General features: G+C 38.0%; 2 protein-coding genes across 4 annotated transcripts in view; both read left to right on the top strand.

Moving 5' to 3' along the window:
- Positions 1 to 485: 485 nt before the first annotated feature.
- On the top strand, positions 486 to 18,039 carry LOC138322963 (recQ-mediated genome instability protein 1-like). Its single transcript, XM_069267231.1, has 14 exons — positions 486 to 566; positions 1,881 to 2,039; positions 2,657 to 2,803; positions 2,941 to 3,051; positions 3,326 to 3,445; positions 8,536 to 8,669; positions 9,037 to 9,176; positions 9,573 to 9,637; positions 10,006 to 10,930; positions 14,023 to 14,105; positions 16,122 to 16,235; positions 17,019 to 17,060; positions 17,345 to 17,398; positions 17,857 to 18,039. Exons 2-14 carry the CDS (start codon positions 1,929 to 1,931, stop codon positions 18,019 to 18,021), a joined length of 2,211 nt encoding a protein of 736 aa, XP_069123332.1. The 5' UTR covers positions 486 to 566; positions 1,881 to 1,928; the 3' UTR covers positions 18,022 to 18,039.
- Positions 18,040 to 20,704: 2,665 nt separating this feature from the next.
- The window catches only part of LOC138322962 (uncharacterized), a 44,350-nt gene continuing 40,443 nt past the window's right edge, over positions 20,705 to 24,611 (top strand). Inside the window, exon 1 of one of the 3 annotated variants that reach the window (XM_069267228.1) lies at positions 20,705 to 20,842. The gene's annotated coding sequence lies outside the window, so the exon portion shown is untranslated. Of the gene's footprint in view, positions 20,843 to 22,547; positions 23,277 to 24,611 lie in introns of those variants that run through there. The other 2 variants (XM_069267230.1, XM_069267227.1) reach the window with 2 other exon arrangements.

Raw genomic sequence — 24,611 nt, 5'->3', positions numbered from 1 at the left:
TGTAGTGTTAGAAAGAAAATGGATCTCGTGAATATGCTTTTTATTTACGAGTTATCTCTCTTCGACTGTAGAAAATACGGGTCATACAGTTATTTATCAAAAAAGTATTTGATAACGTTTGACTTTACATGCCCATTAAAATTACTAAAAACTGTGGATATTTTATTATCTGTATAACCCTAACCGAGACTTGAACCATATGTATGATCTGCTTACTAACTTAATCTGATGCTACACGCCCAGACTCCGGGAGAAAAGAATCCGCACTGTACACATTCCCCAAAGGTACCCGGAAGTAGATTTCTGGGATCTATCCTTGCGTGAGAGATACAATAAACATGTTTGTCTTTATAATCCCGTGGTTTTGTTGTCTTTTTATTCAATTTCCTTTAATGATAAAATATTAAAAATAATGTTGATTTTTTTACACTTACAATTATTTTATTTCCTGTGTTTATTGATCAATACATAATACAGTTAATAATTGCTCCCAAAAACGCGGGTAACAGACGAAAAATAAGGATAATCGAGTTGATTTCACGATATTTGATAAGTCATAACACATGGTAAGTAAGGTTAAAAACAAGGGTAGTAAACCGGTCTTCTTGGAATTTGTGTTTATATATTGCATGTATGATCTGAAATACCGTACCTGGTCTCGTGATGATGTTTTCCTCTGACGAATTGTTCACTGACTTGAGCTCTCACTAGATGTATACAATATAGCAAGCGTTGCAGACCTGTGCCCTTCTACACATGTATGGGGCCGAATTTTCAATCAATACAAGAATCAATTGACAAATACACAAGCTTATAATGTAGACTTAAAGTGTTCACTTTTTTTCAGATAACAATTAAAGGATTGTATACAGGACATTCTTCAGTAAGCTGCAGGCGACCAGTTCTCACCAAGTACCAGTTCTCGCCATTGCATGTGTATTTGTATGCTCGCACACAAATTTTCAGACATTTTTTTATAGAAATCAGCATAGTAGTATCCTCTATCAGAAGATGTCTGTATTGACGTAAAATTGCTTGAAAACCATACAGATATACACATGTGATGGTGAGAATTGGTACGCGGCGAGATCTGTTCCAGTAAGTTTCTGCTATATTTGACAGCCTGTGAATTTGAATGGCAGTCAAAGTCCTTCGTTTGAACAAAATTAATAGTAGTGTTAGAATCAGAGCCCCAATATCAGGTCTCTACCACAGGGACTTGTAACGTAGGTTGTGAGAAAGTCTGTTGTGTATACATGTGTACTAGTATAGGCCTATATACTATATAAAAGGACAAGGGAACCAACGGCTCGCTTGGAAGAGGTACACCTGCCTCTACAAAAGTCGCCGGTATTCCGTCAAACATGGATAAATATGTATATATATAATACTAATATATTCTTAAATAAATTTTCGATACGGAAAACACAACTTCAGACACGAAATAATATATTGACATACCTTTATTTCACTATGAACGTGGAAAATGCAGTCAGATATCCTCGCTGTCGTTATGTCTGTCCATCATCTGTTATCATCTTCTGAGAAAGCGTTTGTTTTTATCATATTTATCGTATCACAGTTCATTACAATAATTTAAAAAAATCTTAATGCCACTGCCCAGTTGAGCCTCAAGATGAAGAAAATATTGACAAATCATCTGGGGTTAAAATATGAAAAAGGATACCTTCATTCTATTCACCACCTGCATGTACATCAAACTGAAGACGTTCATATCAAATGTTCATCAAAGGCATGCTGATGTGCCCTTATACTAGTTTTAAGTTAGTACTGCATATAAAAAAGGAGCAGTATACAATTTTGGAACCCAAATATCCAAAAATACAATTTTCTGAATGTGTAAGCATCTTTCTTTGCAGGAAGAAGTCAATATTTCCAAAGGTAAGGCGAAGAGTTAATGAGGAAAGATGACTGGGGCGATTATCGGCCAGACTCGTGCCTGGCTGAGGTCCAGATCTGTACTTGTTCCTGACGACTGGCTTGAGGCTTGTGTTGAATGGATCAAGGAAGAAAACCAGGTAAAAATTCAATGGTCACTGTATCTTATTTATAGAGACTACATATACACGTATAATAAAACATGGTTGTAACGAGTCTCTGGGGACAAACAGAATCACCTGTTATAAGCTTATAGTTTGTACAGATATACATACATGTATGCGCATACATATACGTACCGGTAGACATCTTACAGGAACATTGATGGGAATGAAAATAGCTACGTTATTACCATGAATTTGGTGTAAGTGTGTTCCTTATAAACATGTTTTACTATACATGTATATCATTTACTTCGATGATCATATCTTATTTATAGAGACTACATCTTTTTCATTGGAATTTCCTTTTCTTGAACAGTTAACACTACTTTTATTATATAAATACAGTATAAATATATGCAGACGAACATGGATAAACTATTCTGAGTGAAAATGCTAATTAATTTTATTAGTTTACATCTTTTTCGTTAGTTCTGACAGGGTTCACCTTTAATAGCTTTTGAAATTTGGTCGCCAAACTTTTCGCCAAAGCTAAATTCTTTTCAACAAATACAATATTTGGAGCCCAAAAAATATATTGTTGCGAGTACAATACCTTGATCATAACCACTAGTAAGTAATGCACTCTATTTTAGGGAAACTCAATTATACAGTCACGGATCAATGAACTCGTATTTGAACAATGGCTTTTGGCAGATCTGCACGAGCTGGGCACTCATTGCTTACCTAATGGACTTACAGAGGCTACAAAATATCAGCTCTCAGGCTCATACGCTCTTCAGGTATGAGTTTTTGTCATAAATTCAATTAAATTCAACAATGCCTTTATTTTTTATGCTATGGTTGGCGAAATTCATTACAAAAACAAAATTGTTACAAAATTATATTATAATGCCATCATTGTGATTTCATTACACAGATTGACTCGATGGTGGATGTCGGAAAGTCATTTTATTCCCAGCTACAAAAAATACAAGGTACTGAAAATGCCAATGCTGCTGTATCTGCAGAGGCCAGTGACCAAAAACCGGTAATTGTCTCATGCTGTTTGTAGTACTTATAATTATATAGCTAATGGGTTGTTTGTTATGCTATATAGCATTTAGCTAGCTACCACCACAACAGCATCTGCTTTTCAAATAAAGATGAATTTCAGATGTGGTAATTTTGTTGTTTGAAAATGAGCCTCATATTTGAACAGTATATTTTCAAATTTGATGAGAAATTTGAAAACATATGTCATATATGGCATGATCAGTTTTATATAAATTGCTGAGCTTAGTTAAGGCCATTTTATTTTTCAGTGGGAGCCAAAGCCATCCCAGATGATGATGTTGAACCTGACTGATGGCACCAACAACATAAAAGGCATGGAATACAAACCTATGTCCTGTCTGGGTCCCAAGCTACAGCCAGGCACCAAGGTTTGTGTGGACTTCACTCAGTATATACCTTCACTCTTAAAACCTTCACTGTGTATACATCTTCACTCTGTATACCTTCAATCTGTTAACATTCACTATGTAAACCTTCACTGTGTATACCTTCACTCTGTATACCTTCACTCTGTAAACCTTCACTCTGTATACCTTCACTGTGTATACCTTCACTCTGTAAACCTTCACTCTGTATACCTTCACTCTGTATACCTTCACTCTGTATACCTTCACTCTGTATACCTTCACTGTGTATACCTTCACTGTGTATACCTTCACTGTGTATACCTTCACTCTGTAAACCTTCACTCTGTATACCTTCACTCTGTGAACCTTCACTCTGTAAACCTTCACTCTGTATACCTTCACTGTGTATACCTTCATTCTGTATACATCATCACTCTGTGAACCTTCACTCTGTATACCTTCACTCTGTATACTTTCACTCTGTATGCCTTCACTCTGTATACCTTCAGTCTGTATACCTTCACTCTGTATACCTTCACTGTGTATATAACCTTCAATCTGTATACCTTCACTGTGTATACCTTTACTGTGTATACCTTCAGTCTGTATACATCATCACTCTGTATACCTCCACTCTGTATACCTCCACTCTGTATACCTTCACTCTGTATACCTTCACTGTGTAAACCTTCACTCTGTTAACCTTCACTCTGTGAACCTTCACTCTGTATACCTTCACTCTGTATACCTTCACTCTGTATACCTTCACTCTGTATACCTTCACTCTGTATACCTTCACTCTGTATACCTTCACTCTGTATACCTTCACTCTGTATACCTTCACTCTGTATACCTTCACTCTGTATACCTTCACTCTGTATACCTTCACTCTGTATACCTTCACTCTGTATACCTTCACTCTGTTAACCTTCACTCTGTGAACCTTCAGTCTGTATACCTTCACTCTGTATACCTCCACTCTGTATACCTTCACTCTGTATACCTTCACTCTGTATACCTTCACTCTGTATACCTTCACTCTGTATACCTTCACTCTGTATACCTTCACTGTGTATACCTTCACTCTGTTAACCTTCACTCTGTGAACCTTCACTTTGTATACCTCCACTCTATATACCTTCACTGTGTATACCTTCACTCTGTATACCTTCACTCTGTATACCTTCACTCTGTATACCTTCACTCTGTATACCTTCACTCTGTATACCTTCACTCTGTATACCTTCACTCTGTATACCTTCACTGTGTATACCTTCACTCTGTTAACCTTCACTCTGTGAACCTTCACTCTGTATACCTTCACTCTGTATACCTTCACTCTGTATACCTTCACTCTGTATACCTTCACTCTGTATACCTTCACTCTGTATACCTTCACTCTGTATACCTTCACTCTGTATACCTTCACTGTGTATACCTTCACTCTGTATACCTTCACTCTGTATACCTTCACTGTGTATACCTCACTTGTAACCTTCACTCTGTATACCTTCACTTGTATACCTTCACTCTGTATACCTTCACTCTGTATACCTTCACTCTGTATACCTTCACTCTGTAACCTTCACTCTGTAACCTTCACTCTGTATACCTTCACTCTGTAACCTTCACTCTGTATACCTTCTCTGTATACCTTCACTTGTATACCTTCACTCTGTTAACCTTCACTCTGTATACCTTCACTCTGTATACCTTCACTGTGTATACCTTCACTCTGTATACCTTCACTCTGTATACCTTCACTCTGTATACCTTCACTCTGTATACCTTCACTCTGTATACCTTCACTCTGTATACCTTCACTCTGTATACCTTCACTCTGTATACCTTCACTCTGTATACCTTCACTCTGTATACCTTCACTCTGTATACCTTCACTCTGTATACCTTCACTCTGTATACCTTCACTTGTATACCTTCACTGTGTATACCTTCACTCTGTATACCTTCACTCTGTATACCTTCACTCTGTATACCTTCACTCTGTATACCTTCACTCTGTATACCTTCACTCTGTATACCTTCACTCTGTATACCTTCACTGTGTATACCTCACTCTGTATACCTTCACTCTGTATACCTTCACTGTGTATACCTTCACTCTGTATACCTTCACTTTGTATACCTTCACTGTGTATACCTTCACTCTGTATACCTTCACTCTGTAAACCTTCACTCTGTATACCTTCACTTTGTGAACCTTCACTCTGTATACCTTCACTCTGTAAACCTTCAATCTGTAAACCTTCACTCTGTATACCTTCACTGTGTATATAACCTTCACGGTGTATACCTTCACTCTGTATGGCTTCACTCTTTATATCATAAAGCCTGGCAATAAGGTCATTTGACCCTTCACTCTGTTTATCATATTATGATTTCATTAGCTCACCTGGTCCGAAGGACCGAGGTGAGCTTATGGGATACCGCAGCGTCCGGCGTCCGTCGTCCGTCGTCCGTCGTCCGGCGTCCGTCGTCCGTCGTCCGTCAACAATCGACTTCTTCTCCATAACCGCTGGTCGGATTTCAACAAAATTTGACTGGTAGCATCCTTATGGGCTACTAACTAAAAATTGTACAAATGATGGGGCTGACCCCCCAGGGGCCTGAGGGGCGGGGCCAAAAGGGGTCAATTTGGCTATTTCCATATAAACGACTTCTTCTCTGAAACCAAGCATGGGATAGCACCCATAATGCAATGGTAGCATCCTTATAGGGTGGGGATTCAAAATTGTACAAATGATGGGGCTGACCCCCCAGGGGCCTGAGGGGCGGGGCCAAAAGGGGTCAATTTGGCTATTTCCATATAAACGACTTCTTCTCTGAAACCAAGCATGGGATAGCACCCATAATGCAATGGTAGCATCCTTATAGGGTGGGGATTCAAAATTGTACAAATGATGGGGCTGACCCCCCGGGGGCCTGAGGGGCGGGGCCAAAAGGGGTCAATTTGACTATTTCCATATAAACGACTTCTTCTCTGAAACCAAGCATGGGATAGCACCCATAATGCAATGGTAGCATCCTTATAGGGTGGGGATTCAAAATTGTACAAATGATGGGGCTGACCCCCCGGGGGCCTGAGGGGCGGGGTCAAAAGGGGTCAATTTGGCTATTTCCATATAAACGACTTTTTCTCTGAAACCAAGCATGGGATAGCACCCATAATGCAATGGTAGCATCCTTATAGGGTGGGGATTCAAAATTGTACAAATGATGGGGCTGACCCCCCAGGGGCCTGAGGGGCGGGGCCAAAAGGGGTCAATTTGACTATTTCCATATAAACGACTTCTTCTCTGAAACCAAGCATGGGATAGCACCCATAATGCAATGGTAGCATCCTTATAGGGTGGGGATTCAAAATTGTACAAATGATGGGGCTGACCCCCCAGGGGGCTGAGGGGCGGGGCCAAAAGGGGTCAATTTGACTATTTCCATATAAACAACTTCTTCTCTGAAACCAAGCATGGGATAGCACCCATAATGCAATGGTAGCATCCTTATAGGGTGGGGATTCAAAATTGTACAAATGATGGGGCTGACCCCCCGGGGGCCTGAGGGGCGGGGTCAAAAGGGGTCAATTTGGCTATTTCCATATAAACAACTTCTTCTCTGAAACCAAGCATGGGATAGCACCCATAATGCAATGGTAGCATCCTTATAGGGTGGGGATTCAAAATTGTACAAATGATGGGGCTGACCCCCCGGGGGCCTGAGGGGCGGGGTCAAAAGGGGTCAATTTGGCTATTTCCATATAAACGACTTCTTCTCTGAAACCAAGCATGGGATAGCACCCATAATGCAATGGTAGCATCCTTATAGGGTGGGGATTCAAAATTGTAAAAAAAAAGGGGCTGACCCCCCGGGGGCCTGAGGGGCGGGGTCAAAAGGGGTCAATTTGGCTATTTCCATATAAACGACTTCTTCTCTGAAACCAAACATGGGATAGCACCCATAATGCAATGGTAGCATCCTTATAGGGTGGGGATTCAAAATTGTATAAATGATGGGGCTGACCCCCTGGGGGCCTGAGGGGCGGGGTCAAAAGGGGTCAATTTGGCTATTTCCATATAAACGACTTCTCTGAAACCAAGCATGGGATAGTTATAGGGTGGGGATTCAAAATTGTAAAAAAAAAGGGGCTGACCCCCCGGGGGCCTGAGGGGCGGGGTCAAAAGGGGTCAATTTGGCTATTTCCATATAAACGACTTCTTCTCTGAAACCAAACATGGGATAGCACCCATAATGCAATGGTAGCATCCTTATAGGGTGGGGATTCAAAATTGTACAAATGATGGGGCTGACCCCCCGGGGGCCTGAAGGGTGGGGTCAAAAGGGGTCGATTTGGCTATTTCCATATAAATGACTTCTTGTCTGCAACTAAGCATGGGATAGCACCCATAATGCAATGGTAGCATCCTTATAGGGTGGGTATTCCAAATTGTGCAAATGATAGGACTGACCCCCCGGGGGGCCTGAGGGGCGTGGTCAAAAGTGGTCAATTTCCATATAAATGACTTCTTCTCTGCAACTTAACATGGGATTACGCTCATAATGCAATGGTTACATCCTTAAAGGGTTTGGATTCAAAATTTTGCAAATGAAGGGGCTGACCTCCCGGGGGCCTGAAGGGTGGGGTCAAAAGGGGTCAATTTAGCTATTTCCATATAAACGACTTCTTCTCTGCACCTAAGCATGGAAGAGCACTCATAATGCAATGGTAGCATCCTTACAGGGTTGGAATATGAAATTGTACAAATGATAGGGCTGATCCCCGGGGCCTTAGACGGCAATAGATGCGGGGTCAAAAGGTCAATTAGGCTACTATTTTCATATAAATTACTTTGTCTCTGAACCTATGTATTGGATAGCATATTTGTATGGTATCAATAGCATCATTTTATGGTTGTGATTCAAAATTAAACTTTGGGAGTCAATTTTGCTAATTTTTCTAATGATTGTCAGTCTTTGTGATAATTACTAAAAAAAAACCAGGTGAGCGATACAGGCCCTCTGGGCCTCTGTTTATCATATTATGATTTCATTAGTAGATTTTATCAGTAATGTACATGTATATCACTTTCCTGTAGGTGATTGTCAGTGGTTCAGTGATGTGTAGGAGAGGGGTGTTGTTTCTGACCAACAATAATCTACGAGTGATGGGAGGAGAAGTGGACACCCTTATTGAGGAAAATACGAAGGTCAAGGTCCTACAGGAGGCACTGTAAGTTATCAACCCACCAGGCCCCGATTTCTCAAAACAAGCTTCAGTCAAGAACTGACTTTAGTCAATTGTTTTCACATAAGTTACATAAGCAGGAAGAGTTAAGTTTTGACTGAATTCAGAATGCACATTTGTTTCGAGAAATCAAGGCTGGATTAATTCGTTAGTCATCAAGTCATCTGGGTAATGTATTACTTTGGTTCATTATCAATCATAATGTCAAAGTACTGTTGAAATTCAAAGTTATCACCATTGAAGGTTTTCCCTGATCTTTTGTCATTCATTTATACATTAGGAAGTTGACAATTGTACGATGATGTCACTTTGGCTATTTGACATTATACCATATTCCTGAATGTTTTTGTAGTGACTCCAGTATGCAGAATACTGGTAATACACATAGACAGGAGTACAGAGATACAGACATCAAACCTAGCCAGATGTCTGGGAGAAACACGGCCATACCACGCAACAACCAAGGGGGATCTGTCAACAGACACCAGCCAGGTATGCTGCACAGAATCTCACCTAGTTATGTGATACAGGACACCGTGTGCCTTCTGTGTGGTTGCTTTAATTTATGAGCTGTGTAAAGGCCCCAAAATCATGTCTATAGCTATAAAAATGTTATAGCTTTCATGTTTTAGCATTCAAACATTAAAATCTCACTAGATCAAGTTTGATTTAAAATAAAATAGGCTAGAAGCAATACTTTATACATATTATTGGAAAAATGTTTTCACTTGTTAAAAAACCAGATTCGAATATTAAAAGCTAAATATCTTTTCGGTGACGTTGAAATCTTTGTGATGTTTTGGGTTAAGCAATTGCTTAATCAGCAACATTTGGTTAATAAATACAGTTATATATTGTTATGTCTGTTTGATGTTTTATATTATTCAGGATCTGGGAATGCAAGGTCTGGCCCTGGAAACAAAGCACCTGTTAATGATAGCGTTTTAGATGATGTAAGTACAAAACTCCTGGTACCATTAAAATCATGAATTCGGATGCAACAAGAAAGCGAATTGTTCACTTGTCAACATCTGAATTCATAATAGTTGAAATTGTAGACAACTGAATTCAGACAGATGAAGATTGCAATGCACATGTCTTGAAAAAAAATTCATAGGCTTCATTTGTATCAATTCACCCACTTTACCTGATAGTTGAAATTATTTGGTCTTGTATCCACTATGATGTAATAGTAGACTAAAATTATTTGGTCTTGTATCCACTATGATGTAAAAGTAGACTCCTTTTTGAGTATTTTCTTAGTCAACTAATATTATTATATATATATATGTGATATATATTTGTATGTGTCATCTACCAGTGGGACATGGAAGATTTAGCGATGGACGATGATATGATGGATGAACTAGACAACATAGAGATGTCACAACCAGGAAATCAGAATGGTAGCTACAACATGGCTAATAATGTAACGGTCACCAACGGTCAATCATCCACCACAGCTAATTACAAAAACAATAATATGTCCTCTCTCCCAAAAAACAGAAACTTGTCTGTCCATAGTGGGTCATATACTACTGCAGGGACGAAGGAGGAGCAAGTCAGTCAACCAAGATATAACGAAAACATGACTTTAAGGAATGTGATCTCTGAATCCAGGTCAGGAAGACGGAACTCTTCAGACGAGATGCCTAATAGTAAGAGGCAAAAACTTAGTAGTAGTGCTAGTGCAGGTGTTCAAGAGAATTCAGCATCAAACTATGATTCTGTGTTCAATGATGAATTTGAAGATGATTTCGATGATGACTTTGTGGCTGTTACACCTTCAAAACTTGGTGGGAATAAAACTGCTAAAAATACTAATGTGATACCTAAATCAACAGTTAAAGCTGAATCAAATCAATATAGAAGTTCTTTTGGAGAAAATTCTGGGGAAATTGTTCAGAATTTGTTATCTCCCCTTGAAATAAACTCAGGAAATAGGAATAAAAGCTCTGTGGATAAAGGTGCAGGAACAAGTGGTAAGAAGCCATTGTTTACAAACTCTTCTGGATCAACATTAGCTTCTTATAATAACAGTGCAATAAATACAGTGGTCAAGGTTGAACCTGCCTCACCGGTCAGTAGGGTAGGTGGTGGTCAGGCTTCTATAGACAACTTTGTAAGGACGCCTCCCACCGGTCAGAGAAATAGCAAATCCCCAACTGGCCAAAATGGAAATTCAACTAAAAATGGTGATGGACAGAAAAAATTGACAGATTTCACCTTGGTCAAACCTTGCAATGGTAAATATATTCATATAATATGTAATGTTAAATAGTACATCAGTTTTAATTGTAATCATTCTTTTATAATCTTCAGTTTTCAATGCTATGTATGTGCAGATTGATTAACCCAGGAAGTCCTCTTTTATTAGCTCACCTGACCTGTCCATCCGTCGGCATCATTTCCTTTAAATCTCTACTAATCATAGAGTTCTGCATGGATTGAAACCAAATTTGGCCTAAAACTTCCTTGGATGAAGGGGAACAAAGTTTGTATAAATTTTGGCTCTGACTCCCTGGGGACAGGAGGGGCGGAGCCCAATAGGGGAAATAGAGGTAAATCCTATAAATTGCTTCTAGTCCTAGATTTCTGCATGGATTAAAACCAAATTTGGCCTAAAACTTCCTTGGATGAAGGGGAAGAGAGTTTGTATAAATTTTGGCTTTGACCCCCTGGGGACAGGAGGGGCGGAGTCCAATAGGGGAAATAGAGGTTAATCCTATAAATTGCTTATAGTCCTAGATTTCTGCATGGATTAAAACCAAATTTGGCCTAAAACTTCCTTGGATAAAGGGGAACAGAGTTTGTATAAATTTTGGCTTTGACCCTCTGGGGGCAGGAGGGGCAGGGCCCAATAGGGGAAATAGAGGTAAAGGCTTTATATCTCTACTTCACATATAGTTCTGCTTTGATTGTAACCAAATTTGGCCAAGAAACATCCTTGGGGAAAGGTAACAAAATTTGTATACATTTTTGGCTTTGACCTCCTGGAGCAGAAAGAGTGGGGCTAAATGGGGGAATTAGAGATAAATGTTCAAATTCCTTCAGAAAATAAACAATGAACCAGGTTAGCGATACAGACCCTCTGGGCTTCTTGTAATTACTACCAAAGGTTAATGGCAATGAATGAAAACCTGTAAAAGTTCTAGTTCTTCTGATACTTCACCAGTAAAGTGTTGCTACACCATATGGCTCCCCTATGTATCTTATTTTTAGCCCACCATCATTAGATGGTGGGCTATTCAAATCGCCCTGCGTCCGTGGTCCGTCGTCCATGGTCTGTCGTCCGTCCGTAAACAATGCTTGTCATCACTATTTCTTAAAAACTGCTGTAGGGATTTTGTTCAAACTTCACATGGAGGGTCCCCTTGGTCCATATTTGTGCCATACAGATTTTGAGGCTGATCGGAAAAACATGATGGCCGCCAGTTAGCCATCTTTGATTTTGGCAGTTGAAGTTTGTTATCGATATTTCTTGAGAACTACTGAAGGGATTTTGTTCAAACTTCACATGGAGGTTACCCTTGGTCCCTAGTTGTGCCATACATATTTTGAGGCTGATCGGAAAAACAAGATGGCCGCCAGGCAGCCATCTTTGATTTTGGCAGTTGAAGTTTGTTATTGATATTTATTGAGAACTACTGAAGGGATTTTGTTCAAACTTCACATGGAGGTTACCCTTGGTCCCTAGTTGTGCCATACAGATTTTGAGGCTGATCGGAAAAACAAGATGGCCGCCAGGCAGCCATCGTTGATTTTGGCAGTTGAAGTTTGTTATCGATATTTCTTGAGAACAACTGAATTGATTTTGTTCAAACTTCACATGGAGGTTACCCTTGGTCCCTAGTTGTGCCATACAAATGTTGAGGCTGATCATAAAAACAAGATGGCCGCCAGGCAGCCATCTTTGATTTTGGCAGTTGAAGTTTGTTATCGATATTTCTTGAGAACTACTGAAGGGATTTTGTTCAAACTTCACATGGAGGGTACCCTTGGTCCCTAGTTGTGCCATACAGATTTTGAGGCTGATCGGAAAAACAAGATGGCCGCCAGGCAGCCATCTTTGATTTTGGCAGTTGAAGTTTGTTATTGATATTTATTGAGAACTACTGAAGGGATTTTGTTCAAACTTCACATGGAGGTTACCCTTGGTCCCTAGTTGTGCCATACAGATTTTGAGGCTGATCGGAAAAACAAGATGGCCGCCAGGCAGCCATCGTTGATTTTGGCAGTTGAAGTTTGTTATCGATATTTCTTGAGAACAACTGAATTGATTTTGTTCAAACTTCACATGGAGGTTACCCTTGGTCCCTAGTTGTGCCATACAAATGTTGAGGCTGATCATAAAAACAAGATGGCCGCCAGGCAGCCATCTTTGATTTTGGCAGTTGAAGTTTGTTATCGATATTTCTTGAGAACTACTGAAGGGATTTTGTTCAAACTTCACATGGAGGGTACCCTTGGTCCCTAGTTGTGCCATACAGATTTTGCGGCTGATGGGAAAAACAAGATGGCCGCCAGGCAGCCATCTTTGATTTTGGCAGTTGAAGTTTGTTATCGATATTTCTTGAGAACTACTGAAGGAATTTTGTTCAAACTTCACATGGAGGTTACCCTTGGTCCCTATTTGTGCCATACAGATTTTGAGTCTGATAGGAAAAACAAGATGGCCATCTTGGATTTTGATAGTTAAGGTTTGATATCCCCATTTCTCAAAAAGTGCTGAAGGGATATTTCTCAAGTTTAATATGTAGGTCCCCCTAGGGCCCTTGTTATGCATATTGCATTTTTGGACAAATCTGTCAGCCATCTTGGATTTCGATAGTTAAAGTTTGTTATGGCTATTTCTCAGATAGTACTGATGGGATCTGTCTCAAATTTCATATGTAGGTTCCCCTGGGGACCTAGTTGTGCATATTACATTTTGGGAACGATCAGTTAACAAGATGGCCGCCAGGCAGTCATCTTGGATTTTGTTATTCAAAGTTTGTTATCGCTATTTCTCAGAAAGTACTGAAGGGATCTGTCTCAAAATTCATATGTAGGTTCCCCTAGGGCCCTAGTTGTGCATATTGTGATTTGGGACCGATTGATCAACAAGATGGCCGCCAAGGAGTCATCTTGGATTTTGATAGTTGAAGTTTGTTACCGCTATTTCTCAAAAGGTACTGAAGCGATCTGTCTCAAATTTTATATGTAGTGTGTTTGAAAAAGTTTAAAAAGTAGAGAAAAGATCCATCTTTCCTTTGTCAGATATAGATCATTCTTTGGTGGGCGCCAAGATCCCTTTGGGATCTCTTGTCTTCAGCAGGTTTTGTTTTGTACATTTCAGGGATTGATGCTGAACCCTTTACCTACCTGTCTATTGCCAAGAAACAGCTGACCCCTCTAGACAGTGTTACTTTCAAAGTCAAGGTCAGTTCTAATACATTAAGTTATTAAAACTGCCAAAAAACATATAAAAGTAAAATTTCATTATATTAGAACAAACATCTTGGGACCAATAAAATAACTTGTTTATAACCATAATTGATTATGACATATTACAAACAAATATGTTATAGAAACTGTCACTGGGAACCATAATTGATTATGTACATATTACAAACAAATATGTTATAGAAACTGTCACTGGGAACCATAATTGATTATGTACATATTACAAACAAATATGTTATAGAAACTGTCACTGGGAACCATAATTGATTATGTACATATTACAAACAAATATGTTATAGAAACTGTCACTGGGAATAAAAATACTACAATATATTGATATGAATTCATTGTAAGCATGTCTGTGCATCAACACTGTTTCATATTACTGTTTATTATTCTCTCTGCCACCAAAAGCTTCTCCCATAGAAAGGAATTGTGTCATATAGGGTGTATACATGTTAGGTAGGTGTTTGCTTGATGAAGATGATTAGGATTTAGGTGTTTGCTTGATGAAGATGATTAGTATGTAGGTGTTTGTTTGATGAAGATGATTAGGATTTAGGTGTTTGCTTGATGAAGATGATTAGTATGTAGGTGTTTGTTTGATGAAGATGATTAGGATTTAGGTGTTTGCTTGATGAAGATGATTAGGATTTAGGTGTTTGCTTGATGAAGATGATTAGTATGTAGGTGTTTGTTTGATGAAGATGATTAGGATATAGGTGTTTGCTTGATGAAGATGATTAGGATTTAGGTGTTTGTTTGATGAAGATGATTAGGATTTAGGTGTTTGCTTGATGAAGATGATTAGGATTTAGGTGTTTGTTTGATGAAGATGATTAGGATTTAGGTGTTTGCTTGATGAATATGATTAGGATTGAGGTGTTTGCTTGATGAAGATGATTAGGATTTTGATGTTTGCTTGATGAAGATGATTAGGATTTGGTGTTTGCTTGATGGATGATAGGATTAGATTGATGAAGATTTGATTAGTTTTTGATGAAGATGATTAGGATTTAGGTGTTTGCTTGATGAAGATGATTAGGATTTAGGTGTTTGCTTGATGAAGATGATTAGGATTTAGGTGTTTGCTTGATGAAGATGATTAGGATTAAGATGTTTGCTTGATGAAGATGATTAAGATTTAGGTGTTTGCTTGATGAAGATGATTAGGATTTAGTCAAATAGGGTGTTTCACAGCATGATGATAAACATACTTGTTACTCATTATAATTTAAATCCCCTTTCTGGCTGCAAATTGATAGATCTCTCTATCTGGGGACCGCACATAACTTTGCATGTTGCCTTGAGTATGCAAATTTAATCCAACACTGAAAAACATGCACATGTTTGAGAATAGGGCATGGTAAGATATAGTCTTCCGATATTGGACAATAGGTATGAAGTCACCTACTCGACAGTGTGAGTTTTCTCTGGTATTAAGTCGACTCCCCTCCACCATTACCAATACTGATCAATACAATATAGCTGAAATTATTTCTCATTTGTTGTAAAAGATATAAAGTTTACATATTATAGAATGATTACATGAAAATAAAAAATGCTTCAAGGTATCATTTTTTCAAACATAACACATAGTGAGTTAGTGTGTTATAGTGCTGTGCTCCAAGGGAGGCAAACCTGAAAAATATACCCTAGTCAAATGTTCTGTTTAGACATGAAAACTCAACATTCAAGAAACAGGTTGTTTTGATTTCTTAAATTTGAATGTACCTGTTTCAAAAAAAAACAGAAAGCCAGAGTAGTGGAGAAAACCTACAGACCAACACTTAGTACTGGCACTTACCCCACGGGGCTTAGGATAATGCATAATAATAATATATATAAATGTACTTGTATGTTGGGACATCTTCACCAGTTGACTACTGCAACCCTCTTCATGAAGGTGATAAGATATCCTTTGGTACCTACAGTAAGTTAAAGATTAAAGAACAATTATTTCATATATAGTTATAATATTTTTTTCTGTAGGCTTACATCTCCACTCTGATTGGACGGCTAGATAGCTCTGGTGGGAAAGAATGGAAACTGGCCTGTAAGATCAATGACGGCTCAGACACACTGGATGTGGACCTTTCCAGTGGAGTATGTTCTCAAAAAAATTAATTTATCTATGTATAAAATTATGTAGTTTTAAAAATCAATATCTTGATAAAATTTATTGCATCATCCTTTCAAGAAATATGTGAGGAGAAATTTTAAAACTCTTTTCCCAGGTATGTTAAGTACATAATTAATTCTAAAAATTAAATAGTGAACAGGGAAATTCTTAAAATATGTATTTGATAAGAAGAATTTTTTACATACTGTATACTTTCTTAGCAAAAACTAATATCAGATGTATTATACACTCAGTCAAATGCAGCTAAGATTGAGTTACCTCCCATGGAACAACGAATAAAGACAAAGTCCTGCTGAATTTCTCCATTCCAAAACACACTGTTGGGCCAAAAAAAAAAAAAAAAATATGTCTGTTTAGGGTTACCCGACCGACCCTAATTTGTTTTTCCACTCTACGAAAAAAAAAAAAAAAATTAAAAAGTCGGGATTTTGAATTCAGCTCCAGCCATCACTTTAGAGTGAAAGACACTAAAAAAAAATTTTTTTTTTTAATCCTCCTGACTGACCGACCCTATTTTTTGCCAATGTAACCCTAAGCAGACATTTTTTTTTTTTTTTTTTGGACCTTGTCTCCAATTAATAACCATTGATTGAGAATCCATTAACAAAACGTAAAGAAATTTATTTAACTTTAATACTAATCAACATTATATAAATATAACAAGTCATTAACTATGGCTTTGTTTGGTATTGTTTCATTGCATAACACATTTCTTTCCCAATGATGTTATTTCATTTTTGTACCAGGTCTTGACCAGTCTTATAGGATTTTCAGCTCCTGACAGTATGGTAAGAATCCAATTATAACTTAAAATGGATATTAAAGGTGCTTTACAGATAGAAAATAATATTTTTGTTATAGGCTTTATACAGAGCAATGCATTACTCATAACATTGGAGTATCAGTCCAGTATAATACAAAGGATATGGATTCAATCCACGGCAAACAGTTATATAAAATTGATAATGTGCTCTATCACATATAATACCACTTTGTAATATGACATCATTTTCAACCTTGTATACTTATGATATAATAAAAGCAATTTCTGATTTCGATGTTTTGTTAATAGGTGATGAAGAAGAGGGCTAAACATGACCCAAGTATAAAGGATGTACTTATAGAAGTAAGTTCTGCTCCTAGAAGAAAAATGCTAAAATATGATAATTCTATCACAAATGTACAAGTAGAGATACCAAGAAAAAAACCACAATGATATGATTTAAACATTCAGTTTAGATGTAAAAGTAATGAATAAGCATAAATAAGTATGCTTATTGAACATATTAACTATAAAAAAAATCCAAAAAAAATCAGCACTTTTCTTTGGTATTCTTTTGTTCTTTTTAAGCAAGTTTTAAGTACCTATTGTGCTGATTATGATCAGGGCCTGGCAACATAAAAATATTCTCAGACAGATTTTTTACTCAAGTATATATTTAACATAGACTTGAGTAAAAAATCTGCTGAGAAAATTTTATGGTGCCGGGCCCAGGATAATTTTCTATGTACATCTTTTGCATTTAAATCTTACAGGTATTGATGAAAAAATACATTTTAAGCATGATTAATACCTTGTTATAGGGAATTCAACAGTGCCAACAGAAGTTAATAGAGCTACTCTGTATCATGGAGATTCGAGTGATGCCCTCCAAACCTAGACCAGAGGTCATAGCCCTACATGAGATGACCCCAGGCAGAATCGACGCTCTTCGGACCAGGGTCACTCATTCATTAGATAATAAATAATATATCATATGTTCAGAAGGTGTTTGGCTTTTTGATCTGTCAATGTCGGCGGTCGATATCTTCTTAGTAAGCAATTCTGCATCTATCAATAATTTACCAGTAAACAAATGAATGACCTTGATCTTCATTTAAGGTTACAAGAGTCACAAAGGCTGAAATCTTTAGGGAGTATTTGTGAATATAAAAAAGGCCAAGATGCCTGATATTGGATCTGTAGCATGCAGGGAGATGATACAGTGTCATGTTTGTTTAAATAAAGAACTTTTAATCTAGATCAATTGTGTGCTCAAAAAAATACAAAATGTACTTGGGGGGGGGGGGGGGGGGAAACAGACTGAATAAATATCTAGTAACTTGTCAAAATATCATTTACAAAATATATTCAAAGCCAACAGTGTAGACCCCTGATGTTTGGTATATAGCATGCTTAGATGAAGTGCTACCAAGTTTGTTCAAATGTATAATCTTTACCTTTAATCAAGATATTTAACAACTTCTTTTTTATAAACGAAGAGACCTAGAGTCCTGATATATTTAGGGATATATTTTGCTGGAAATGATCTTGATATTCAAACAGGCTGTCCATTATTTTAACAGCAATATTTGAATAAACATCTTAATAACAAAGACATTCGGTGCTACATGTATGATAGTATATTTAAATTGTTAACTATTTCGTTTGACAACAATCCTAATGTTTGGCTATGCTTAGATGAAATGTTATTAGCTAGGTCACAGTGGTCAAGTAGGCTCAACTATCTATAGGGACTCCATGTTTGCTTCAGTGTAGTCTAGAGCCACTAAGTTAGTTAAATACGTGTAGTTAAAAGAGCGACCTTAAAGTCACAAGTGTCAGTGTTAAAATTACTACAATAAAACGTACGCTAAAATGAAAATTTACCAATTTTGTTTTAATACTTGACCTTGACTTAGCTTTCATACAATGTCCGGGACAAAAAGCTTAATTTTTTCTAAGATACTATAGTGACCTAGAAACCCAAAATTTGGGCCTTATTATGTTTGGATAATGTGTGACCAATTTTCATCAAATATATCACATTGACCATGAAAGTTACCGGACAATGGGCTGTTCAAAGTTCACGGGTTCAAATAGGCTGATTTTTTTAACAACTTCTGAATAACTAAGAGGCCCAGACTTCAAACATTGGGCCTGCTGCAGATAAGGATGAAATTCTAGAAGTTTGTTTATATAAAATTTATTATCTTATTCTTCTTTATTGTTCCAGTGGTAATGTTTTGACGATTGTAGGCTTATTGAACCCCATGACCTTGATTAAAGGACGTGGTTATCTATATGAAAAACGTTTTAGTCTAAGTCTTTAATCATATCAAGTTGAATGTCCAAAATGAGGTCTATTGAATTTTAACTTAATGGAAAAAATAAACGTTGTCAATTGTCACATATTTCAAATAGAGTTCTGGCAGCAAGAGGGTTAGTAATGTCAAGGTCATTCATTTCAACAGACTTAGTAGTACTTCATAAAACCATGTTATAAACTCTGTAAGGTATCTTCTTTTGGTTTTGGCAAACTAAGTACGTTTACAGTACAAATTAGTGGGTCTACAATATATATGCTGATATGGTTTAGCTGCAATTATCGATCAAATGAATGAGATTGACCTTTCACCTAGGTCACATAGGTTAAGAAGGCCTTTGCTTTAAAAGTGACCTTTCAAGAATGAAGAGAAGATTTACCTGGTAGCAGGTGAGCGATTGAGGCTCATTGGACCCTATTGATAACCCAGGGAAGATAGATAATGGTAAAGAGATTCAGCTGGGAGCTCGCATCGCTTTAAATTGGCGCGCATCCCCGTTGGTGTCTGTGCTAAGCTGATATCCTGGCACGAGATTTGAATACATTGGAGAATAGTTGACAAATTTGTGGTGTTGTGATCGCTAATTATATTTACTAGTGTCTTGGAGGCAACCCGTGTGGCACGCAAATTGAAAACGATCTGATCAATTAAATGGGATAGGAATAACGGACGACATCGGATGTAAGCCTATACCCCAATGGGGCATTCTTGAGGACCTCGGGGTAGTGGTAAACCTAGCAACTGATGGTAGGAGGTGCGTGATGGGCTACCGATGGCTCAAAGTTGAACGGTAGCTTTTAGTGAGATGTTATTGGGAAAACTGAGTATTAAATGCGTAAGTTGCATTGAACTACATTCAGTTGGCAATGATGGGAGTATGAAAGCCAAATGTACAATAATGAAACGCGTTTTGTTGAATTTGCTGTTGTCCAGTTGACACTCATACTCTAATTATTGTCAAAAGTTTAATGATAAATTCTCAGGAGATCTCAACTAGGCTATTGAGTAAGAATTCAATAATCGATGAGCCATCATCCGTGGTCGCTGATACGACGATTGTATTGCAACTTTTCTACTTTTCTGCATGTCCGAAAAAAATATCTAATCTTGACATCTTCATATTCCCGTGAAGAATTCGAGGTTTCATTCCGCATGACACTCGTACATCATGAAAGTATCTTGGTTATGAAAATTATCTTATAATACCTTCCTTTGAAAATAGGAATTTCTACAAGTAACATTTGACGTCATTTGTTTCAATATGTTTATTTACGTCATTTGTCACAAATAAGTGACGTAACTTTCACAAACAAATGACGTTACAATCAGAACTTGCTGTCTTTGAAGATGACGTCAGTATTTTTTGTGTGGAATTTGCGTCGCTTTCCAAACGTCGCGACGCTCAATGACACTTCAACATGTACTGCATCCTGATGCTCTCATAGACGAGTTCACGTAAAACTCACGGGTTGAGTTGAGGGAGGTAAGACCTTAGTTCAAGAGTTGTGAACAAAAATCGCGTTGCTCCCGAGAGAAACTCTCCGAACATGGATCTGAGCTGGATTAGACACGAAGAGTTGTTAAAAAGTTTTAAGTTCAAATTACGTAACTCGAGTTTTGATGAAACACGTGCCGCTCGTGAGTTTCACGTGAACCGAACAGACAACATATAGGCTTTACGCGTAAAGTGTAAGTATACTGGCTTCGATGATTTCCAACCATTTTCAAGAAAATCAAATAATTTACATTATAATCATGATAAAAACTACAAAATTGCCAAAAAACCACCCTCGGAAACCCAGTGTCTGACAATTAGACTCCACCACGCTCAATCTGATTAAAATACAGATCCTTATTATCACTACGTTTGCTCCATTGAACGGAGTGGTTATAAGGATGGATCTGTGATTTAATCAGATTGCACCACGCTCCGTTTACGCGGGTAACCGATGATACCAAAATATGTACACGAGATAGGCCTGACAGTATGAAAATATGAAATTTTCAATATAAAATTTAGTTGCAAATTGTATAACGTTAATTATCTTCTTTCCTTCCGGAATATAGATCGTGCAAAGTGTGCTATTAGTTTAGTTGTAATTACCCCTTTGACGTCATACTGGCCACTTAGACACCTGGCAGATGACAGATTCTGCTCGCAACTTATAAAAATTTTGAACCAGTCGTACATGTACTAGCACTATATGTACAACTAATGACAATACTGTAATGTTTTGCATTTTAAGTTTACGAACAATTTAATATAGAGGATAAGGTAGTATGTGCCCCAACAATGGAGGCTTTTAAACATGCCCTGTAATACATGTATATCATTAATAACCTGAGTTGACGCAATGTCGTAAAGATAATGACTTAAGAGTAATTCTTTTCTCTGGTTGTGGGTGTATAACAGGCCTATACATACATACATACGATATATAATGTTACATAATAATGAATATTTTCTGTAGTGACTATTATATTGTTATGCTTTTATTAGCCATATTAATGTATCGCCGTCTAAACTTGTAGTCGCTAAACCTACCTATATTATTAGGCTTTTTGTTCCTAATTTAGCGGACTCTACTTTTTTGAACGTCACTGTAACAAGGAACAGCCTACAGCTACCTCTGCAAAACTTCGTCGTCGTCATCATTCTGTACTTCTCAAAAATGAGAGTGTATAATACAGAAAAACGAATCATTATATAAAGTATAGATCAAAATTTGAAAGTCTCTGATCCTAAACAACAAATCAATGTTCTTTGCTGGTGGTGTATCCACCAGTGGCATCTTACGGAATCATTTCCTATTAATTTACGGCGTCAAAATAAATTTGCGGTGCATTACACAAACAGTTGTTTGCGAATTACCGCATATAGCATACTATTATTTTCAAAATCATATATATTCACCAAGTGTACATACAGTTTTAATTCATTTGTAATGCGCATTGATTATCTCTTACTTTGACACGTATCTTAGACCTAGTATTTGCTCTTTTTACACTTCTTTAGCTTTATCTTGCTAATCTGATTGCATTCGTCCAACATCCTCACCCCAGCTGCTACATAATCATTAATATTTATTCTGAATGAATGCTCAAGGTCACAATTAAGACATCGATGAAACACAGATAGTATCATATCTGTTATAGATACGTACACTACACAAGTACTGTACATACCCCTATCTTATGCATGGTCCTCACTTTGGCCCAAGTGAACAGCAGATTCTGTTGGATATGCTAGACCTAGTCTAGATTTTTTCACTTCACGAGAAGAAGTTCCTTGAATTGAAGCTTTCGTGTCGGGACGTTTTCGGGGGATATAGCTATATACATGTAGCTCTATAGGTTTCGAGGTTGACGAGACACAAGTGGCGGGAGGCTGGGTGATGCTGTACGTAGTTTGGCTTTGCAGTTCTGTACAAGTGTGCTCGCACATTACAGCACTAGGCTGTTTTGATCGATAGTATTGATTTTACTCTAACAGTACACATGATTTATTCAGTATTTTTGTCGGTTGTAATTAAATCCCACATGATGGCCTTCCAATGACCAAGATTGTCTCTGAGAAACGTAACGCGGGGAAGTTTGGCATGGTCCAGTTTAAAAACGTCCCTTCCTTCCGATGAGCCGGGTGAACGCTTGGCATGTGGCTTTGTGGAGTGTGCATTTCCTGTGTTAATATGAAATGTGGAGACTGCAGCAGTCTGCCTCCAAACGAGACGAGCAGACGACACATTGTGTGAAAGGCATCGCTTCGTGTTTCATCTTCTAAAACCTACATCTGTCAGTTTTCTAAGAAATATCATGGGGACCTATCAGTGTTACACTATTATCATGAAAGACATTTGATGAGAGCCGGCTAGAGGAGAGGATATGGGTTATACAGGCGCTTTGTGACAGATATAGGGGTATGTATGTTTCCTACTACACGACTTATAATCTGATGATTAGGCCTAAGAAAGAATAATCGTCCCACACAGGTAACTTGTACCTGTAAACTGTAATATGGTGTATTATAGTATATCTTTTGTTCAGCATCAAACAATACAGTGATACAGTGATGTCCCCCACACAGAGATAACAAACCATCTATACCTGATACAGTGCTGTCCCCCACACAGAGATAACAAACCCCTCTATAACTGATACAGCGATGTCCCCCCTCACACAGATAACAAACCCTCTATACCTGATACAGTGATGCCCTCCTCTATCAGGTATAGAGGGTTTGTTATCTGTGTGTGGGAGACATCACTGTATCAGGTACAGAGGGTTTGTTATCTCTGTGTGTGGGGACATCACTGTATCAGGTATAGAGGGTTTGTTATCTCTGTGTGTGGGGACATCACTGTATCAGGTATAGAGGGTTTGTTATCTCTGTGTGTGGACATCACTGTATCAGGTATAGAGGGTTTGTTATCTCTGTGTGTGGGGACATCGCTGTATCAGGTATAGAGGGTTTGTTATCTGTGTGTGGGAGACATCACTGTATCAGGTATAGAGGGTTTGTTATCTCTGTGTGGGGGACATCACTGTATCAGGTATAGAGGGTTTGTTATCTCTGTGTGTGGGGACATCACTGTATCAGGTATAGAGGGTTTGTTATCTCTGTGTGGGGGACATCACTGTATCAGGTATAGAGGGTTTGTTATCTCTGTGTGTGAGGGACATCACTGTATCAGGTATAGAGGGTTTGTTATCTCTGTGTGTGGGGGACATCACTGTATCAGGTATAGAGGGTTTGTTATCTCTGTGTGTGGACATCACTGTATCAGGTATAGAGGGTTTGTTATCTCTGTGTGTGGGGACATCACTGTATCAGGTATAGAGGGTTTGTTATCTGTGTGTGGGGGACATCACTGTATCAGGTATAGAGGGTTTGTTATCTCTGTGTGTGGGGACATCACTGTATCAGGTATAGAGGGTTTGTTATCTCTGTGTATGGACATCACTGTATCAGGTATAGAGGGTTTGTTATCTGTGTGTGGAAGATAACAAACCCTCTATACCTGATACAGTAATGTCCCCAACACACAGAGATAACAAAACCTCACCAAAACCTCTATACCTGATACAGTAATGTCCCCCACACAGAGATAACAAACCCTCTATACCTGATACAGTGATGTCCCCCACACAGAGATAACAAACCCTCTATACCTGATACAGTGATGTCCACACACAGAGATAACAAACCCTCTATACCTGATACAGCGATGTCCCCACACACAGAGATAACAAAC

Source organism: Argopecten irradians, chromosome 5 (genome assembly GCF_041381155.1).
Source record: "Argopecten irradians isolate NY chromosome 5, Ai_NY, whole genome shotgun sequence".
NCBI lineage: Eukaryota > Metazoa > Mollusca > Bivalvia > Pectinida > Pectinidae > Argopecten > Argopecten irradians.
This window is presented reverse-complemented; position numbering and strand designations above follow the sequence as displayed.